At 36.9% G+C, this 19,242-nt stretch overlaps 1 protein-coding gene across 2 annotated transcripts; it reads left to right on the plus strand.

Moving 5' to 3' along the window:
* Positions 1 to 1,049: 1,049 nt before the first annotated feature.
* LOC107011090 lies at positions 1,050 to 19,034 on the plus strand. 2 transcript variants are annotated; one of them, XM_015210426.2, is made up of 15 exons: positions 1,050 to 1,211; positions 2,222 to 2,316; positions 2,438 to 2,551; positions 7,772 to 7,876; positions 7,989 to 8,060; positions 9,112 to 9,224; positions 9,329 to 9,454; positions 15,053 to 15,121; positions 15,288 to 15,375; positions 15,519 to 15,590; positions 15,682 to 15,782; positions 16,026 to 16,143; positions 16,637 to 16,696; positions 16,837 to 16,947; positions 18,627 to 19,034. In XM_015210426.2, the coding sequence occupies exons 1-15, from the start codon at positions 1,118 to 1,120 to the stop codon at positions 18,735 to 18,737; spliced, it is 1,449 nt and encodes a 482-aa protein (XP_015065912.1). In that variant the 5' UTR covers positions 1,050 to 1,117; the 3' UTR covers positions 18,738 to 19,034. The 2 variants fall into 2 exon arrangements, with proteins under 2 accessions (XP_015065912.1, XP_027770099.1); XM_027914298.1 differs by lacking the exons at positions 1,050 to 1,211; positions 2,222 to 2,316 and adding exons at positions 4,358 to 4,625; positions 4,720 to 4,998.
* The last annotated feature ends 208 nt before the right edge of the window (positions 19,035 to 19,242 follow it).

A 19,242-nucleotide genomic window follows, 5' to 3' on the forward strand; every position in this document is an offset into this window, starting at 1 on the left:
ATATTTGCATTTGTATACAATTGAATCGAAGTAAAATGTTTGTAAATTGTATAATTAAGTGTATAGCACGAAGATATATGTTTTTGCATGTGTATATACAATTTTCTTTCGCTTTATACTAAATAGAAACACAATTTATATACTTTTGTTGTATAAAGCGAGAAGAATAGTGTCGAGCGAGAATGGGAGAGTGGCGAGCTAGAGTTTTGGGAGAGAAGCGACTGACAAACTTTGCCAAACGTTTGCTATAGGGCACAATTAAATCAAACAGTAGCTACTCCATTTATCTTAGGTTATTAGTTTGCTATTATATACAATTATCCCCCCAAAAAATGCTTTTGAGATATATTTCAATTTTTACGGCATTCTCCCGTCACCTCCATCAATTTTCTTTTTAAAAAAATATTTTTCAAAAGTATTTGTAGTTTTTAAAAATTTCATTTTTTACAGCAACCATACCCTTATCGTAAACATCCTCGTCAATTTTTAAAAAAAAACTATTTATGGATAGTATTTCAATTTTTTTTATTTTACGCCACTCCACCCCTGCCCTACCCCCTGCCATTTCCGTAAAAAAAAAGTTTAAAAGAAAAAACTGTTTTTGGCAAATATATCAATTTATTTTTAATTTTTTACTCCAACCCCGACTCCACATCAACTTTTTATTTTTAAAATTGTTTTTGAAAAATATTTCAAATTTAAAAAAAATTCATTTTTAATGCCACCACCCCCACTCCCTTGTGCGACCCCATTAATTTTTTTAAAAAACTATTTGAAAAAAGTTTTCCGGAATCAGGTCCTGGATCAAATCTCAAGGTCGATTATGGAACGGTCATCAAAATTTTATCTTAGTTTGGATGTCGACATCAATTATGGTGGTTGATTTTTCTATCAGAAATTATTTTCTAAAAAACATTTTTTATACTCAAGCCAAAAAAAAAATATTTTTTATTCATCAACCAAAAATTAAATCCGATAAAGAAAAACATTTTACTTGGTACCAAACACACCCTAATACTTAATAATTTCGTCGGTTGAAATCATCCTACCGTTACACTTGCACCTCACTTCTTCGTTAGCGAGCGATTGTTTGTGTCTTTGGAATCTTTTTGCGGAAATGGAGAGGAAGAAAGAGGTGATCCGATTGGAGCGGGAGTCTGTTATTCCAGTCCTCAAACCCAGGCTCATCATGGCCCTCGCTGACCTTATAGGTAATCCAATTCTACTTTCTCCAAATCATCACTCGATCTCTTTCTTTCTCCTTCCTATTTTCCGGTCCCCTTTTCCCTTTTCTCTATTACTAATCTGATAATTTTAAGTTTCTCTTCACCGGGCCTACTTTTTTCTGTTTACCAATTATTGCAGTTACTCCTAACCTTGCTGTCTGTTAAGGTTTTTACTCTTAATTTGATTAATTTTTGGCTGAAACTTCCAAGGTAAGCCAGGTGATGACTTGTCTCAATTAACTACTGTTTCAGTATAAGAAAAGTTTAACACTTCTCTCTTGATCTGTAACTAGTTGGTGCCGGTTATATGAATCCTCATCAACTATTCTGCTCCATTTGGTCTTGTTTTATTCAACTAAATAAATTGTCTTTTAGGGCAAATATGGGGTTCTCTATAACCAGGAACACTCTAAATCTTACACTTCCCATACATGGTCACACAACCTTAATATACTCTAATTGCACCTATAAAGGCTTCCCATCTTTCATCAAGTCCTCCTGGATTCGAAGAAATTATACCTCTTTTGAAACAACTTCTTTCTATGCGATTTGTTGTATAGGTAAATAGAAATTATATTCAAAGTTAAAAGCAATGCTACTAAGTTATTGCTGGACAATTCAAATGGCGGGGAGTCCCTTTATCAAAAGGAGGAGGGATCCTGTGCATCCTCCTCGTGAATTTTACAGACACTTGATGGATTTAAATACCAAAAAGGTTTAAAACTCTTTCTGCACTGTATAAGTTTTGATGTCTTAAATGTTTCAACTTTTTACACAAATGTAAGTTTTACCTTCTGTATAGACATAAATCATGTGTCTCGTCTTTCTTTAAAATTGTTTTCATTGCTACGTTTATGAAAATTGTATAATTTTGCATGAATCTGTGTGGTTCTAGTTCTCTTTAATGTTTTATTTTATTTTTATTTTTTATAATTGATTATTCAAGTCACAGTTTTGATTCGAGTTCTAATGATCCTGACTTCCTCCTTGCCCAGAACATAGTTCTGACCGGGCTGAATTTCTGAAGCTTTGCAAGAGAGTTGAGTACACAATTCATGCTTGGTATCTTCTACAATTTGAGGATCTCATGGTAATACAATTTTATGTTGCTTTTCATTTGATCAAATATGCTTTCTCCATCATTTTACGGGAAATGAATTTAATTTGCTGATGATGATATTGTGTTGATCAATAGTGTTGTGTGATTGCAGCAATTGTATTCCTTGTTTGATCCTGTGAACGGGGCTCAAAAATTGGAGCAGCAGAAGTTATCTCCAGATGAGATTGATGTTCTTGAACAGAATTTTTTGACATATTTGTTTCAGGTAAAAAAGATGTAGCTTCTTCTTAATTTTTCTCTCTGGTATCTGAGACAGCTATATGAGCTATTTAGATTCATAATATAACATGCAAGCCCAAACTGCCTAGCCAGTGTACTTGAGAGATAGAGACTCAAAGTTTTCATTTGTTGGCCCTCAAAGATCTGCAGGTTTTACTCATAACACATGGCAGTCGGATTTCTTTTGATCAACTTCAAATGAAGCATTTCTTTAAGATAAAAAAGGACTTCTCGAGACTAAAGATGAAAAATAAATATAATGATAGAAGAGATAATTCAAAAGCCACTTCAGTTTAATGTCAGAGAAGGGTTTAGTTTTAGCATTTATATTCTTTTCCTAGAAATTTGTTCTCCGCTAGGACACTTTGAACAAAGGTGACATTCTTCTATACAGGATTTGGAAGTTGATTGAACCTTTCCCTCATTTTGTCTGTCCATTGACTGATCTAGAAAGTTTAAGTTAGAGAAAGTCAGAAACATGGCTGGTAGTGGACGCTAAGTCTTTATCTCAAGAAAATGCCACTTAACTCTGATGGTAGGGAAAGTCTATCACTATCTCATTCTTTCCGACTCCCCAACAGTATTTACCCAAATGGGATTTTGAGCACCCCTGTTGGACCTATCAGTGACCACCATCAACTGCTATAATCAATTGTATCCACATATCATTAGTCATGACATTAGTGTTCCAGTTAAAATTTGTAAAAACTCCAATCTCATATGTGTGTCTGTGCGTTTTATATATAATCTTCATTTGTTTATATAATAATATCTGTGTGTGTGTGTACCATGGCCTAATAGTTCAACAGAAAAAGGGAAGTTAGAATAGTTTCGATCTATGGCTCTGTATGGAGGGGCTGACCTTTGCGAACCTTCAAATGAAAACCATACCTGTGGACAATGTGCTCTCCCCTTTCCTGGCCCTCGAAAAATATCTATAACAACAACAACAAAAAAGAATCATACATCAGTCATTAAGTGTAAGATCCTCTGAAATTAAAGAGGCTGTATCACATTGCATAATTGATCTAGCTTCCTCATGGATACACATCAACTTGTTAAACATTGGAACTGTAGGTAGATGAGAGGTATCACAGAGTGTTGTTTTTAGCCTTTTAGTCTACCAACAGTTTTATGCATGGAAATTAAATTAGTAGCTATTAATTATGTTTTTCTGTTTTCTCTGTAATAGGTCCTCTGTAACAGTGCTTTCCCTGTAGTAGTTGTTTTCTGTGTAGTAGTTATTAGCAGTAAGGAGGTTATCCCTCCACTTACTCATTTCATTAGTTAATCACCAATGTTGTATTTAAGTTATTTGAATTCAATGGAAGATGAGCAGAAAATTGGTCAAGTTTTGTAGTACTTCAAACTCAAGAGATTGCAGGTTCTCTCTTAACGAACCAACACCATAAGTAGAAAAAAGAAAACTTCATATTTTATCTTTGTAGCGTCCCGTAAGTGACAATAACAACTTGGTATCAGAAACAGGGGTTATGGGAGACCAAATTCAACATCAACTAGCACAATTAGTGAATCCGTCCAAGAAGAACGTGCAGCCAATTTAGCTAGACATAAAGCAACAAGGATGCACTCACACATCCTTTTGTAAATTCTAAGGTCGATTGTGTTTCAACAGAACATATCAGTCAGAATCGTGGCAAGAGGGCTAGGATTAGAAAGAGTGGCAAGAGGGTGAGGATTAGAAACGGGTGGAGTTTCATCATTCCTTAACATACAAAATTGGATTTCCCACGATTTAATGGCTAAGAGGACCCTTTGGATGGTTGAACAGGTGTGAACACTTCTTTCGACACCAACAAACTCTGGAAGAAGAAAAGATTGGACTTTCTTCTTTTCATTTGGAGGGCAATGTACAACTTTGGTTTCTTCAATTAGAGACATATCTGCCTCAACTGTCTTGGGATGACTTCAGACGTCACTGTAACCTTCGTTTTGGGCCACCAATCAGAAGTCAGAAATTGGGAGAATTGGCTAAGCTACGCCAGATCGTGTCTGTGACAGATTACCAAGAACATTTGAGCAATTAAATTCCCGGGCTGGTACGCTTACGCAGTCACAAAAAAATTGAACTTTATATCAACAATCTTATTGATTATATAGCAATTGAGGTTGATGAGTTGCATTATCCTCCAGATTTGGCTACAGCGATGAGTTTATCTCGACTTTATAACACAAGCAACAACCCATTTGTTAGATGCTAGCAAATCAAAGACAACAACTTTCTCACCTCAACAACATGTCAGATTTGTGAAGAAACTGATCAGATCTGAAATGGAGAAAAGACGACTTAGGGGACTTTGTTTCAACTGTGATGAACCATTCACTCGAGGTCATCAGGGCAAGAAGTTATTCTGGATTGATTTCATTAACGATGAAGAAGAATTAGTTTCCACACAACGCGATTTGAAGAAGGAGAGTAATGTTTTAGTCTACCAACAGTTCTATGCATGAAAATTAAATCAGTAGCTATTAATTAGGTCATCAGTGCAAGAAGTTATTCTGGATTGATTTCATTAACGATGAAGGAGAATTACTTTTCACACTTAGCGCCTGAGGACAAGCGCAATTTGAAGGAGGGGAGTAATGTTAGTAGCCTTTTAGTCAACCAACAGTTCTATGCATGGAAATTAAATCAGTAGCTATTAATTATGTTTTTATGTTCTTTTTAGTAGGTCATAGGTCCTCTGTAACAGTGTGTTTTCCCCAGTTGTTTTCTGTGTAGTAGTTATTAGCAATAAAGAGGTTATTCCTCCACTTCCTCATTTTTATCTTCATGACCAACCCTCATGTGAGATTCTTCCTCTTGTTCTTGGCTCCCCTTCTTTGAATTTCATATCGAAAACTAAATTCCTAATTTCTTTTGGAATTACAACTTTTGAATTGAGCTGATTCTCATTCCCCTGTTTGTTTTGTTCCATTCCTCTCCTTCGATCAATCCTTAACATCAGTTCATATGCTATGTCTTCGCACCCCTGGAAAGCTGCCCCAAATTTTTTCCCTAATTTAATGACATTTGAATGCATCCACAATGTAGCTTTCTCCTTCGGTTCTTCCTCACTGATCGACTCGTCCACTTGTAATGGCTCTATTCCATTGTAATGCATCATCTGCTTAGGGTTACTCTCCTGTGTTTCTTCTCCTTCCCAGGGTTCAATTTCCCTGGACCTACTTCCAACTATGTTCATTTCCCCTTGAACTATCTGTCTTTCCACGCACTGAATTATTCTTACTTCTTTCTGCTTTTCCGTTACACATCCCTGCTTCTATCCCGTGCGTCTTCCACCTCCAGCTCCTCAATATCCATCAGATATTTTCCAGTCCTTTTTCCTCTTTCGTGCTCTGTTTCTTTTTCTTTTAAGGAGGTAAACAGATTGTCTACCTTATTTCGGCTCTTGTCACTCTCATCTTGATGGTCGCGCCTGCACTTGTTGACCATTCTGTATCTCGCCGGAGCTTCTACCCAGATCAGTAACGAGAACACTATGTCACCATTGGCGATCTCTACGAAGCGTGGTATTTCCTCGAGGGGTCCCTTCACTTTGATACTAGCCCATCTCATATGACTCTTGAGAAGCGTTTCTTCTTCTGTCTCTAACCAGCTACCACACTGGTCCCCTATTTCTTCATTACTTTTGCCGACCAAAGTTGAAGGGGGAGCCCAAGAGCTCTTATCCAAAACCAGTGGAAATTTGCCTGAGACGGATAAGCCCCTGTTGTTGGAGACCACCTTTCGAGTTTCAAGCTTATGTCCTGTCTTTTCCATTCTCCACCAAGGATGTGTTCAGCGGTCTTTCAAGATTGGAATTCAAACAAGAATTGGACTCCATTCAAATCGAAGACTTGGAGGTTATGAACCCCTTCCCACGTCTGTTGTGCCCATCTCCTAACATCATTACGAGTGGGGATCTCTCCGCACTCTGGAAAGCATCTCATTAGGCATCTGCTTAGGAGTTCATTACAGCCTTTGGATGTGCAGGCCTGAGAAGAGTTTACCTCCTGTTGTATTTCTTGTTCCTTTGTAGCCCATCTGTTCCTGTGTAATGCTTCTTTATAATTCCTCTCCCCTTCTGTGTATCTGGATGTAATAGTCTCTTTGGTATTTAATGCAAGCTGTGTATTTGAATCATTTATGAAGCATTCAATTTTCGTTACAATCCCCAACCACCCCTCATTAAAGTTGCTCTCGGGTAGAATTATTACTGATCTTGATGCACCATTTACTGCAACCATTTACTTCTCCATGATTTAAAAGTTTTCCCCCTTATGTCTGATGCCTCTCGCAACCTCTTGACTAACCATTCCAATGCTGCTTTGCTATGTGTCATCCTTCTCATGAGGCGCTCTGAGTTCTCCACCCAGTCAAACCAAGTTTCGTTAGAAGATTTTGTCTCAGTTAAGTCGTATGATTTACCCCCCATCCTGACATAAATACGATTCTCAATTGGAGGAGATTCTGTTTTAAGAAAGTTGAGAATAGGTCCTTCTATTTTAGAGATAGCCATTAATATTGACAGAAAAACTTCTTGGTTTTACTTAGGGGAGGAAGACAACTAGTGAGGTGAATGGTAATAGGTGTCTTTCTTCAGGAAGCATCTTTTCCTCTTCTTCTTCGTTATTATTAACAAATATTTCCCATGTGCAAAATTGAATATAAGGGGAGTATTTCCATGTTTCGATCATGGTGGCTATATATTACTCCCTCCGTTTCAAAAAGAATGATCCTATTTCCTTTTTGGTCTGTTTCAAAAAGAATGACCCCTTTCTTTTTTTTTTTGGCAACACATTAACTTTAACTTTCCACTTGACATGTTTAAGACCACAAGATTAAAGGGCATTTTGGTACATCTGATATAACTTTAATATAAAACCACAAGATTAAAAGGTCTTCTTTCTTTTCTTAAACTCCGTTCCAACTCAAACTAGGCCATCCTTTTTGAAACGGAGGGAGTAATTCATTTATCTCTAAAGTTGTTTCCCATTATTTTGCATTGCATTCTCTAGCTATTGAGACTAAGCTTGTAATGGATTTTTAAACTAGCATCAAGCTCTAAGAGCAGTTAATTCTGAATGTTTCTCCATATCTAGCTGGAGGATTAAGGGAAATGCGGATGGCATTTGTGTTTTTTTGCGTGCCGTTATTTGATTATCCATTTTTTTTGTCCTCATTTCTCTTATGCTGATGCAGATTATGGACAAAAGTAACTTTAAAATAGCAAGTGATGAAGAGATTGATGTTGCACATTCCGGGCAGTATCTACTAAATCTTCCAATCAGTGTTGATGAATCTAAGGTTTTTAGTTGCTTCTGCATATAATTTTGTTCAAACAATTATTGGTTCTCTTGATATAGTTTCTTTTTGACATGTTGACTTTGCGATTCATTCTACCTTATCCTGGATGCAGCTTGACAAAAAACTTTTAAAGAAGTATTTTGCAGAGCATCCTCACGAGAGCCTTCCAGAGTTTGCTGACAAGGTATCACTCATACTGAAGCTTCAATTCGCTATTTAATTTGAGGCGTTTACTCTTTCTTGGTATGGAGTTAACAGCTTCCCAGATGCTAGGTCTACAAGTGTAGTTTCTGGTTATAATTATGAAATTTTCCCCGAATTGAATATTTGCCAATTTGTTTCTTGTTGGTGTGGAATTCAAGAATGCAACTTGACTCCTTGATATCCGCATATGGTTCCCGTACCTCTGCCTTGATTTGCAACAATTAGGATCGACTTTTAAAGTGTGTATCACCTCTACCTCTACATGTGATGGTGTGAAGCTATTATTTCCATCGTGAGATTAGGTGTCGGGGATGTTCACTGCTGCCGCTTGCTTTTTTTGGCAGAAGGAATTCACACTCCAATCAAAACACGAACAAAAGTTTGCGACCATTTAATTCAAGGAACTTCATTGAGCTTACTGGCCTTCTCTACTTTTACTTTGAAAACAATATCCCAGAAAGAGAGGTAAGGGGTCTGCGTACGCCCCACTTGTGGGATTACACTGGATTGTTGTTGTCATTGATGAACAATAATTTTTATTAAAAGAGAAGACAATTTTTGCAATCAAGGATTTAAAATAGTGTGTTACAAGTTACGACTGAGGACAAACTGAGATCTAATGCCCTCTCATCTTCTTGCTTGTTTTGATAAGATTAATCATCATTTTAAGGGCTGCTCCTTAAATCTTTAATAGTGCACACAATCAATTAACAACGGGTAATAGTTACTTGACTATTTCTTTGAATCTGCAAACCATATCATGGATGGACATGGGTATATTTGGCTGTCAACGTATATGGTATGTCAATGTTTACATTGTCCTGAAACTTAGGTTTATCAATGTGTAGTATGAACATATACTTTTCTCAAGACAATTTCATTGCCGTTTCCTGATCTGATTTGAATTGTATTTAGTGCCACCATGTTATTGTCCATTTTATATGCAGTATTATTGTATTATTCCTACTCAAGGGTAAAGGATGAAAGTGAATAGTTTGATCATGCCACTGAGTTATATTTTTCTTTTCCAGTACATAATCTTCCGTCGCGGCATTGGAATTGATAAGACTACGGATTACTTTTTCTTGGAAAAAGTGGATATGATTATTTCACGCATTTGGGGATGGATTTTGAGAAAAACAAGGTGTGTGGCTTTTAGATACAAAAAAAGCAGTAGCATGGTTAACCTGTTTACTGTTTGTATTGTACTCAAAATGAAGTTCCTACCTTTCTGAATCCTTCTGATAGACTATTTTCGAGGAGATCAAGTTCACGGCACCAGAAGAATCTAAAAAAGGATGATGGGATCAATAGTGAAGCAGAAGATCAGGACTTATATGTTGAACGTATCCGCATTGAAAATATGGAACTCAGGTCTAATAAGTGGTTTTTGTGGTTCTGTATTTCTATTTTTTGCTTAAACTGATATACTGCTTTAGAAAGTTCATATGGCACTTCTGTATCTGTGAATCTTTTTATCAAAATATGGTTCTCAACAGAAGAGATTCAATCGTCTATGCAGAAGGGACCTTGTAAGTACAGCAAAGAGAAACTAGAGACAAAACAGTACTTTGCAATTTTACATCATCTTGATCCACCCCTTAAGTGCCTTCCTATTTCTCTATTCCAAATGACCCACATGATTGCTAAAGGAGCAACATTTTATGCCTTCTCTCCCCCCCCTCTTATTAGTCCAACTTCATAAAGTCTCCTTCGCCGTGCCGGGAATCACCCATTGCATCCTAAACAAGTTGAGGGCCACACTACATAACCAATTAGCCACGTCGCAATGCTATAGGAGATGATCTACATTTTTCGCTTGCACTCTTACACTTAAACACCAACTAACATAGGTGATCTTTCAAATTTTACGTTGTTAAGATCACACCCCTTGCCGCCAACCATACAAAGAAACACACCTTTCTCGGAGCTCTAGGGATCCAAATATAGTCATGGGGGAAAGTACATTCCCCTCGCTCTAGTAATCTTTTATAAATAGAGCTAACAGTGAATTATCCATCTCCACTCTCTCGCCAGCTCCATACATATGACAAATTATTAGGAGTGGCTAGCCGATTCAAAAATTCAATCAAATTGTGAAATTCTTCCGTCTCCCAATCCTGGAGTTGAATTGAACAGATTGAGGTATTTTACATAGAGTCCTACCTATTCCTTTGGAGAAGTGACAACTTCCTCGTTCACGAGATGATGCTTTATTGTGCCTTCCTACGTATCCCATAAAAAGTTACATTGAAGACGTTCTAACCTTTCGGTTACCTTGTCTAGGCCTGATATGAAATACATAAGAATGTTGGACAAAGTGCTTTTGATCAACACTTCCTTTCCGCCCTTTTGACAAGTGCCTCTTTTGCCATACCGCTAGCTACTTCTGCACTCTCGATCATCAGATTCCACACTGTAAGGTCTTTGCTAGAAGCACCCAAAGCTAGACCCAAAAATGGAATAAGTAGAGTACCCACCTTGTTGATAAGAACCGGGGTACTAAATAAACAAGAAGATAATGCGGAAGCAAAAATAAACAGATTAAAGACAAGAATTGAAAGATATGCGAAATTTGAGGATAGAACCTCCAAATTCAAAAGATATCCTAACCCTAATTAATCTTAGTATTAAAAATTAGCGGGTTAAAGCTAATTTATGATACTAATAGAGCCAATTTAAGAACTTAGATCAAAAAGTGATCTAGACCCCTATTTCGAAGAAACTTGAGACAATAATTAGTTTAAGACTAATTACCATCTTTATTATACAACTAATAACCAAAAATGTCAAGTTTAAGGATTAATTTCTCCCCTTAAGCATCATTCTTATAAGGTTGGAAGAGAAATCTCAAGTAGCTACTCACAAAGGTGTAAAGAAGAGACTCTTAATTAATAATAATGTTGTCTGTCCTAAAATAATAAGATCAACCCCTATATATATGGAAAACCTATCCCAAATAGAGTAGGATTCAAATCCTTCTTTATGGAAACTAGCGAACTTTTAAACTAGGGAACTTTGACTTAAAATGCTCAAGGGCTCTTTTATTGGCATTCAATTTGGACTTGGACTTGAACCATAGATGTGTTTAGCACCTACTCCATTCTTCCCCACCATTCTTGGACTCGTTCTTGGGCTTCCATGAAAAGCATCTTCTTTATTTCCCATTGAAGTCCAACAATCTTGGCTTGCAACTCCTTATCTTGTGACCTTGATGATTGTCTTCTTAGGGTTTCTTATAGCATCATCCTTGTCCATGGAGCTATCATATGCTATCTCAATATTAATTTACTACCCCGCCAGAGTAATCTCACGTTTTCTAATGCTGACACAACCTGGAACGAAATAAGAATCTGTCTCAATTCTCAAATGATTTAGCTGGGATGCATTAGACCAACGTATCATCTGCGATTTAAAGATGTTTAACTGTCACATTGTTGTTCTCTCTAAAAGAAGCATCAAAACCCTTCAAAAGATCTCCACCCAAAGCTTCCATTATCAAGTTGAAACATAGGATATAAAGGATCCCTGTTTCAAGCCCCTCGAACTCCGAAATAAGCCACATGGACTCCAATTCACCAATACAGAGAATCTTGCTGTAGAAATGCAAAACATGATATATCTCCTCAATTTGTTTCCAAAACCCATCTTCGACATAATGAAATCCTAGAATTCCCAATTCACTGCTCATAAACTTTCTCAAGGTCCAAATTACATAAAATACCCAACTCACCCTTCTTTCTGGGCCAACTACTTCATATGCCACCTGAGCAGCGTCCAGCATGAGACGTATCACATCATGCATCATGGAGAATAGAGATGCGATCCAATTGCCTTGGAGGAGTTGGTATGAGATTTCAATAGCCAAGGATGGGTCTCTCGGATCTGTTGCGAATGGATTATTTTTTTGGTGAAGATTCTATTTGACTGACTCCCACACCTCTATTAACAACTGGAATCTTCATGAGATGGACAGTGCACAGCTATGAAGTTCTCATTTTTCATCAAATGTTTTGGGTCTTCGGTGATAAAGCATTTAAGCAGTGTGGTATATTACTTTTATCTGCCACAGATTGTGCATGTGTCTATTTGGACCTGGTTTAACAATGAACTGCACTCGTCTTTGCACTGACTTTTGTCCCTTTAGACAACCATATCTTCGTAATGCCAGGAGTGATAAATTTTCCTTGCATCAAGTGAAAGAAAGTAGAGGCCAGGTTCAGATTGTGATAGCCAGCTAGGAATACCTATGAGAAATAGTAAGGACCACTTCTAACTGACGAATAATGCCTCCATCCTTTTTGACCTCTACTAACTGTGAACGACTTGGTTAACCCATTCTATCCGATGTTCAAGACTGAAACATGTCATCCAAGACCTTATTTATTCAGGGAAAATCAAGGACTACCAAGGGCAAAGCATTTATGCATTCAAACAAAAGGACTTTTTAAGGATATGGATTGAATAAGCTAGAACGTAAGCCTTTCTGAAACCATGCATAATGATTGCATGGAATGTTGATGCTCTGTTCTTGGATTCACACGTGAACTTGAAGTATTTTGTTGTCTTTCTTTTTGGCTGTCTGTTACCCTTTCAAAAGACTCAAATGATTCGATATGCTAGATAGTGGGCATATTTTTATACTAATTGCAGATTCAGATTTGCTCTTAAAAACTCTCGCAGTCCGTTCTTATTTCAGATAGTCCACCATATCACTGCAGGGAGGTATTCCAAATTATCCTCTTCATCTTACCAAGATCACTCAAGTGCCAGAATTGTAGTAGGTCCTTTGATGTTCTTGGCATTACCAATTTAATTCCCAATAAGTTGAAAAGAGAACTCCTTATTTGAGATGTGAATGTACTATGAAGAAATAAAGGGTTGATATCTTCAGCTTCATTGTTACAAAGCAAACATCTGCCACATAAATTAACTTCCCTTTTCTGATGATTATCATGTTTGAGACAAGCTCCTTTCGCCAGCACCACGCAAATCACTTTCTTAGGAGCTTTGTTTTCCAAATGCACTTCCAAGGCAATTTTCAGCGGAGGAAGGAATTATTTGTGTGTAGCATGATTAACAGAGAAAACACCACTTAGCATCACATTTCCATGTAAAGAATCATCCCTGGACAGAAGGGAAGTAACTATGTAGATGAGACAACAAAGAACAGAGATTCTTCTCCACTTCTGAATCATTAATATTAAGTCTGAATGTAATATCCCAGGGAGAGTTGGACCAGTTTTCTGATATTGGTGGTTCAGGATTCTGTGCCACTGTAGATAGGAGACGATATTGATCTTTTAAAAAGGACAGAGCCAACCAAGTTTCTGTCCAGAATCTTTTTTTTGAACATTGGTAAAGTTGTATTCTTCAGCATTAAGGACATGCTGGCCACCTTCAAAAAATTTACAGCTCTAACCAATACTACTAGTTCCCTGTTAATTCTATAATTTGATCTACATCTTCTATATAGAGCTGTTTACACCAAAAAAGAAAAGATACCAAACAATTCCATTTTACTTTGTGAATGGAATTAGATCTATCTTCAAAACATCTCTCATTCCTTTCCTTCCACACTGACCACCATATGCATGATGGTATTAGCCTCCACCACTTCTTTTGAGTCTTGCTACCCCCCTTCTGATCCAACATTTAAAAAGATCAGAGGTGTGTTCTGGCATGGTCTAGCTACAGCATGTGATGTTGAGGAACATCACCCAGATCTGTGTAGTGAATTTGCAATATAAAAATAGGTGTTTGTTTGTTTCCCCAGTCAAATTGCATAGAAAACAGCTAGGGACTAGTTGCTTTCCTTTCTTCTGCAGCACTTCTTGAGTTAAGCAGGCCCTTTTGATGACTAACCAAGTGAAGCATTTCACTTTGATGGGGATCAGTCCTCTCCAAATACTCTTCCAGTGATGATAGTAGCCTCTAACCCCAACTTGTATGTGCTTCCAAATAACTCTATCTGGTGCATTTGTTACTAGATTGGTTCCCCCCAATTTTTCCAGGAAAGAATCTGTCCAGAATCTTACTTGCTTACTGTTACCAATTTCTATTGAACTGCATGTCTGAAAAGTGTCTGAGTGAATTCTGAGATGCTTCCACATGTGTTGGAGAGGTGTGGCTGTTTGGTAATCCATGGATTGAGAAATTCATATATTGTCACCAATACAACAGCATATCTCCACAATGCTCCCACATCCTTGTTGAATCTACAAAGCCACTTAAGCTGCAACTTGTACTTTGAACCTCTGTTTTTATGCCCAAACCTCATGCCTTCTTGTCTTTAGACACTGCACTCCCATTTAACCAAGTTATGGTCTTATTCTCTCTATCACCCTGCCACAAGAAGTGTCTGGGTATAGTCTTTCTTATAAACCCCCGATACTGACGAAGTGTTACCCTTGTTCTTTATTGCTTACAAAATAGAGAGATCTATTATCTTAATTATAGATGCCAGGAATCTTAATCAACTTTATAATCTCATTACCAGCAAAATACTTGAAGAAGACACGGGCAAATAATTTCTCTAATCAAAACTCTCCCTCCGAATTGTGATGCATGCCTAGTTGACTAGTTGTAGCAACGGATTTTGAGCAAATCCCTGACAAAGTAAATATTGGATGCTTTTGTGTTTCCCTTCTGTCTTTTCTTTTCATGTATCTTCACTTTTCAGCATTGATAAGCCTGAATGTAATTGGAAAACTCGGATTAGTCAATTCTGTGCACGGCTGGTAATGTGTTTACTTCTTAGAGCAAGAAAGTCTGTTGTCTAATATATCCGAATGCCTTGACTGAACTCCTTGAAGCGGATGACCAGTTGTTGAATTCACCACCTTTAGCTGATTGAGTGACGTTAATAAGTGTGAATTAGTGAAACTAGCACTAACAATGTTTGCTTTCTCCTTTGTGTTCCTGTTGTTTATTACCAAGTTTTACTTTTTTTTTGTGTGTGTATAAATCCAGTTTACGTAGTCTGATGAGCAAGATAACAATTCAAGAACCTACTTTTGACAGGATAATTGTTGTCTACAGGTACAAGTTCCCATACTTTGCGGATTTTTTATTTTAATTTTAAGTTCAGTAATTTGCTTGAAGCGCATTTTCTGCACAAATAATGCTGGTATTTTGTTCCTTCAATTTTCACTTGTTGTACACTGCTGTGTTGTTTGCATAATAGATTCAAGTTGTATTTATGCAGAAGAGCTGGTACCTCAGCAAAATCAGACCGAGGAATTTATGTGAAGCATTTCAGACACATTCCAATGGCTGACCTGGAAATTGTCCTGGTATTAATTTTTTTTTCTAATTGTTCTCTTTCAGCCTCCCAACTATGTAGTATGTGTACTTTTTTTTTTTTTTTTGGGGGGGGGGGGGGCTGAGCTTCTTATAAACTGTTACATCTTGATAATATCTTTCTCTTTCTCTTTAGCCAGAGAAAAAGAACCCCAGTTTAACTCCAATGGATTGGGTCAAATTCCTTGTGTCTGCTATAGTTGGTCTGGTTAGTTATTTATCCATATGATTTGACTGCTCTACTTTCATGATTCCTTTAGAACTTTGTTTTAAACTCTGGTATTCCTTAATTCTTTCAGGTTGCTGTTGTGAGTTCGCTTGAATTGCCTAAAGCTGATATATGGGTCATGTTTGCTATCCTCTCCACAGTGATAGGCTATTGTGCAAAGACATACTTCACGTTAAGTGTTCTGTTGATTTCAGTACTATACGTATCAATATTTATAGATAACAAAGTGTTCTCTATACCTTTATCGTTTAATTCTTACCTGCTGACTGTATTCTGCACTTCTACATTTTGTCATGCTGAGACACTGGTTTTATATTTTGAATGCATCAGATGATTGCGAAGAATGTAACTCATTACTAAGAACATCTTCAAGCTGGTATTTTAGTGGAACTGATTTCCTTAACTTGCCTGCAGGTTTCAACAAAATATGGCTACATATCAAAATTTGATTACACAGTCAATGTATGATAAACAGCTAGATAGTGGAAGGGGTACTCTTCTACATTTGTGTGATGATGTGATTCAGCAAGAGGTATGTTAGCTTCTGTCTTCTTTTCCCCCTTCAAATGCTTCTCCATTCAATCATATGAATGTCCAGTGATGTTATTACCTACCTCCTTCCCTGGTCATCAAAGGATAATAGAACTGAAAATAAGCTTTTCTTTTTCATTTCTTCGTGATATCTATGGGTGCAGTCGAACGTAATTAACAATATTTATATCCTTCAATTCTAATTGCTGGCGCGGAACCACGGTCATTAAAAAAAAAAGCATATGATGGTCTTCTTGATTATATATGATAGACTAAAGAAACAATCATGAACACGGAGAAATGAAAGGAAGATATTTGTTATACTGATGTGCTGTTATAGGAAACTCAGAAATGTTTAAACATGTTCTCCACGTTCCCACTTTTAATGAATATTATTGGATGGTAACTTGAGACTGCATTTAGTACTGAATGTAGCTACTGGTTCTGATGCAAAGTTTCAGCTGGTCCTTACAACGTCCATGCCAAATTTGCAGGTAAAGGAAGTTATTATATCATTTTTCATTTTGATGGAACAGGGTAAAGCTACTTTGGAGGTATATAATCCTTATTCTCTCTGGATGTTTGGCATGCATATGAATATCATCCTGTACTTTTCCTTGATGCATGCTTCCATGGGCTCCATCCATTATTGTGCTACTAACATAATCTTCCATTATTCTGAGTGATGGTATAGGATCTTGATCTGCGCTGCGAGGAGTTACTAAAAGAAGAGTTTGGTGTATGCTGTAATTTTGATGTAGATGATGCTGTTCAGAAACTAGATAAATTAGGCATTGTTACTCGGGTAAGATTGGTCTTCTGTATTAGCCTTTTGCTTTCTTTTCTTTCCCTTGACCTAGTAAATTTCTTTTCTTGCTGCCAGATATTTAGATACAGACACTTCTGTGGGAATCACATATAGAAATCTCCCACCACTGTATAGTTTATGGATCTCTGTATCTGGACTATTCCAAACTCGGCTAGCCATTTATTTCCTATTGCATTGCTCATTTCCTTGCTGACTAGATGATCCTTACCACACACCATGTAGAGAAAGTTATGCACTTTTAAGTATTAACTGGTCAATGTTTTAAACATCATCCTCTGGAGTGGACATGATTGAGCTAGTGTCTTTTAAGGAAAAGACAAAGGATATCAGCAGGAATTTGTGAGTCGCTCTCTAATAAAAAAACCCACTAATTTACTAGAAGTCTGAAAAGGAGAAACTCCTCTTGGTCATTAGAAGCATTAAACTAAGATGCCATTTTCCACAGGTAGATAGAAGAAGAGACTCTAGTAGGCAGTAGACTTCCTTTATCAGCGACCAGGTTGAAATGATTCAGTTAGTTTAATAGCATACGAGCATTCTCTATTGCTATATCTGGAGAACCCCTGAAAAGTCTTTTCCAATATGAAAGTGGATATTGTACAAATTCTACACCGATGAAACTGGAGTATGCCTGCCTGATGCATCCAGCAATATGTGAAAGATTACTTTCGTTGAACAGATGTAAAATATCTTTACACATTAAAGATTTTTTGGTCGAGGAAGGTTTATGTAGAAAAACATCAAGGTTTAATTTGGGGATTTGAGTGTAGAGTGCAAATAAACGTTGCTTTAGCGAAGTAAGGTGCTACCATCAGGAAAAAGGTATGAAGTTAAAATCATACTAATGTTTAAAAACCATCATAAATTTCTTATAGATATGCAGGTGTTGTTTCTGTTTTTTGTGACTAATTTTTTTGTAATAAATTTCTAATTTTGTATAGATGGTCATACTGTTTTGTTAACAATTAATATATCACTTTGCAATGGAACGGGGGGGATCCCCCCAGCATCTGTTTGGTTGTGCTGACCTAGTGTCTAATGTTTTTGTCTTGAAGACAGAACCCATGGGGGCTAAGAGGCACATGTATTGGTGCTTATAGTAAATACACTCTATTTAGCATTATTTTTATACACTCTACCAAACGACCCCTAAGTGAAGCAAAGCAAGCGCCCTACTTCGGCTTCACCCATCTTATAATCTTGAATGGATTTATTGGAAGCAGGAACATTAAATATATTTTAGGAAAATAAGTCCTCCCTGATAAATGCTTTTCGCCAGAAAATAATTTTTAGTTACCAACCAAACACTAGAAAATAATTGCCAAAAGATTACTTGTCTTTAGGAAGATGTCTTCTTACGATGCTACTACTCATTTGCTTAAGAAGTCCATTTAATAGCATATAAAAGCGAGGTGACTTAAGTGTAACAAATATTTGATAAGATTAGAGAAGTCAAATCTAATCTTTTTAATGGAGATATAAGGAAATAAGTATTTTCTCAACTTGGAGAATGAACATGTTATTGTGCTATCAATTGGGATCCAGGAAAGTATCCCTTTTCTTGTTGGCTATTGAAGTCTATTGCTACCTTAAGTTATCCTGAAGTGAATATTTATATGTTTTTCTTGCCTCTAATATATTCAGTTCCCATTCAGGATACAATTGGACGGTATTATTGTGTTGGTCTCAAGCGTGCAAATGAGATAATTGGGACTACAACGGAAGAGCTTGTTCTCAAAGCAAAACAGGGTGCAGTTTCTTCATGATGTTATTTATATGCCAGATGATTAGCTTCTTCCTATCCTTTTTTCCCCTCTTTTTGGCTTGTAAGAAAAAAATTGAATACCACACGTGGGGGTGTTGTATTTTATTCATTACATATCTTGGATGCTGCTAGTTTTCTGGGCTTTCGATGTCATATTCTCTGTTGAAAAGAGTGAAGTGAATGCGGAAGCTCATGGATGCCTGAACTCTAAGCCTAGAAGTAGTCCTTATTGTGCTTTTATAAATGGAAAATGTTGGTACGGAAATGAGCATTCTAGAAAGCTGATGTTTGGCTCCAACTTTACAAATTGTCACCATGATTCTTCTAGAAGCAGGACAGTAAAGAATGTCTCCTACAACAGTGTAAACATTTAATACTATGAAAAGAAAAGTGGAAGTGAACAAGACTTGCCTTCTGGAAACTGAACATGCGACAAAAGCTCTTCCTCGACGATTAGACTATTGCCTTCTGGAAACTGAACATGCGAGAAAAGCTCTTCCTCGACG

The sequence above is a fragment of the Solanum pennellii genome, chromosome 2 (assembly GCF_001406875.1).
Source record: "Solanum pennellii chromosome 2, SPENNV200".
Taxonomy (NCBI): Eukaryota; Viridiplantae; Streptophyta; class Magnoliopsida; order Solanales; family Solanaceae; genus Solanum; species Solanum pennellii.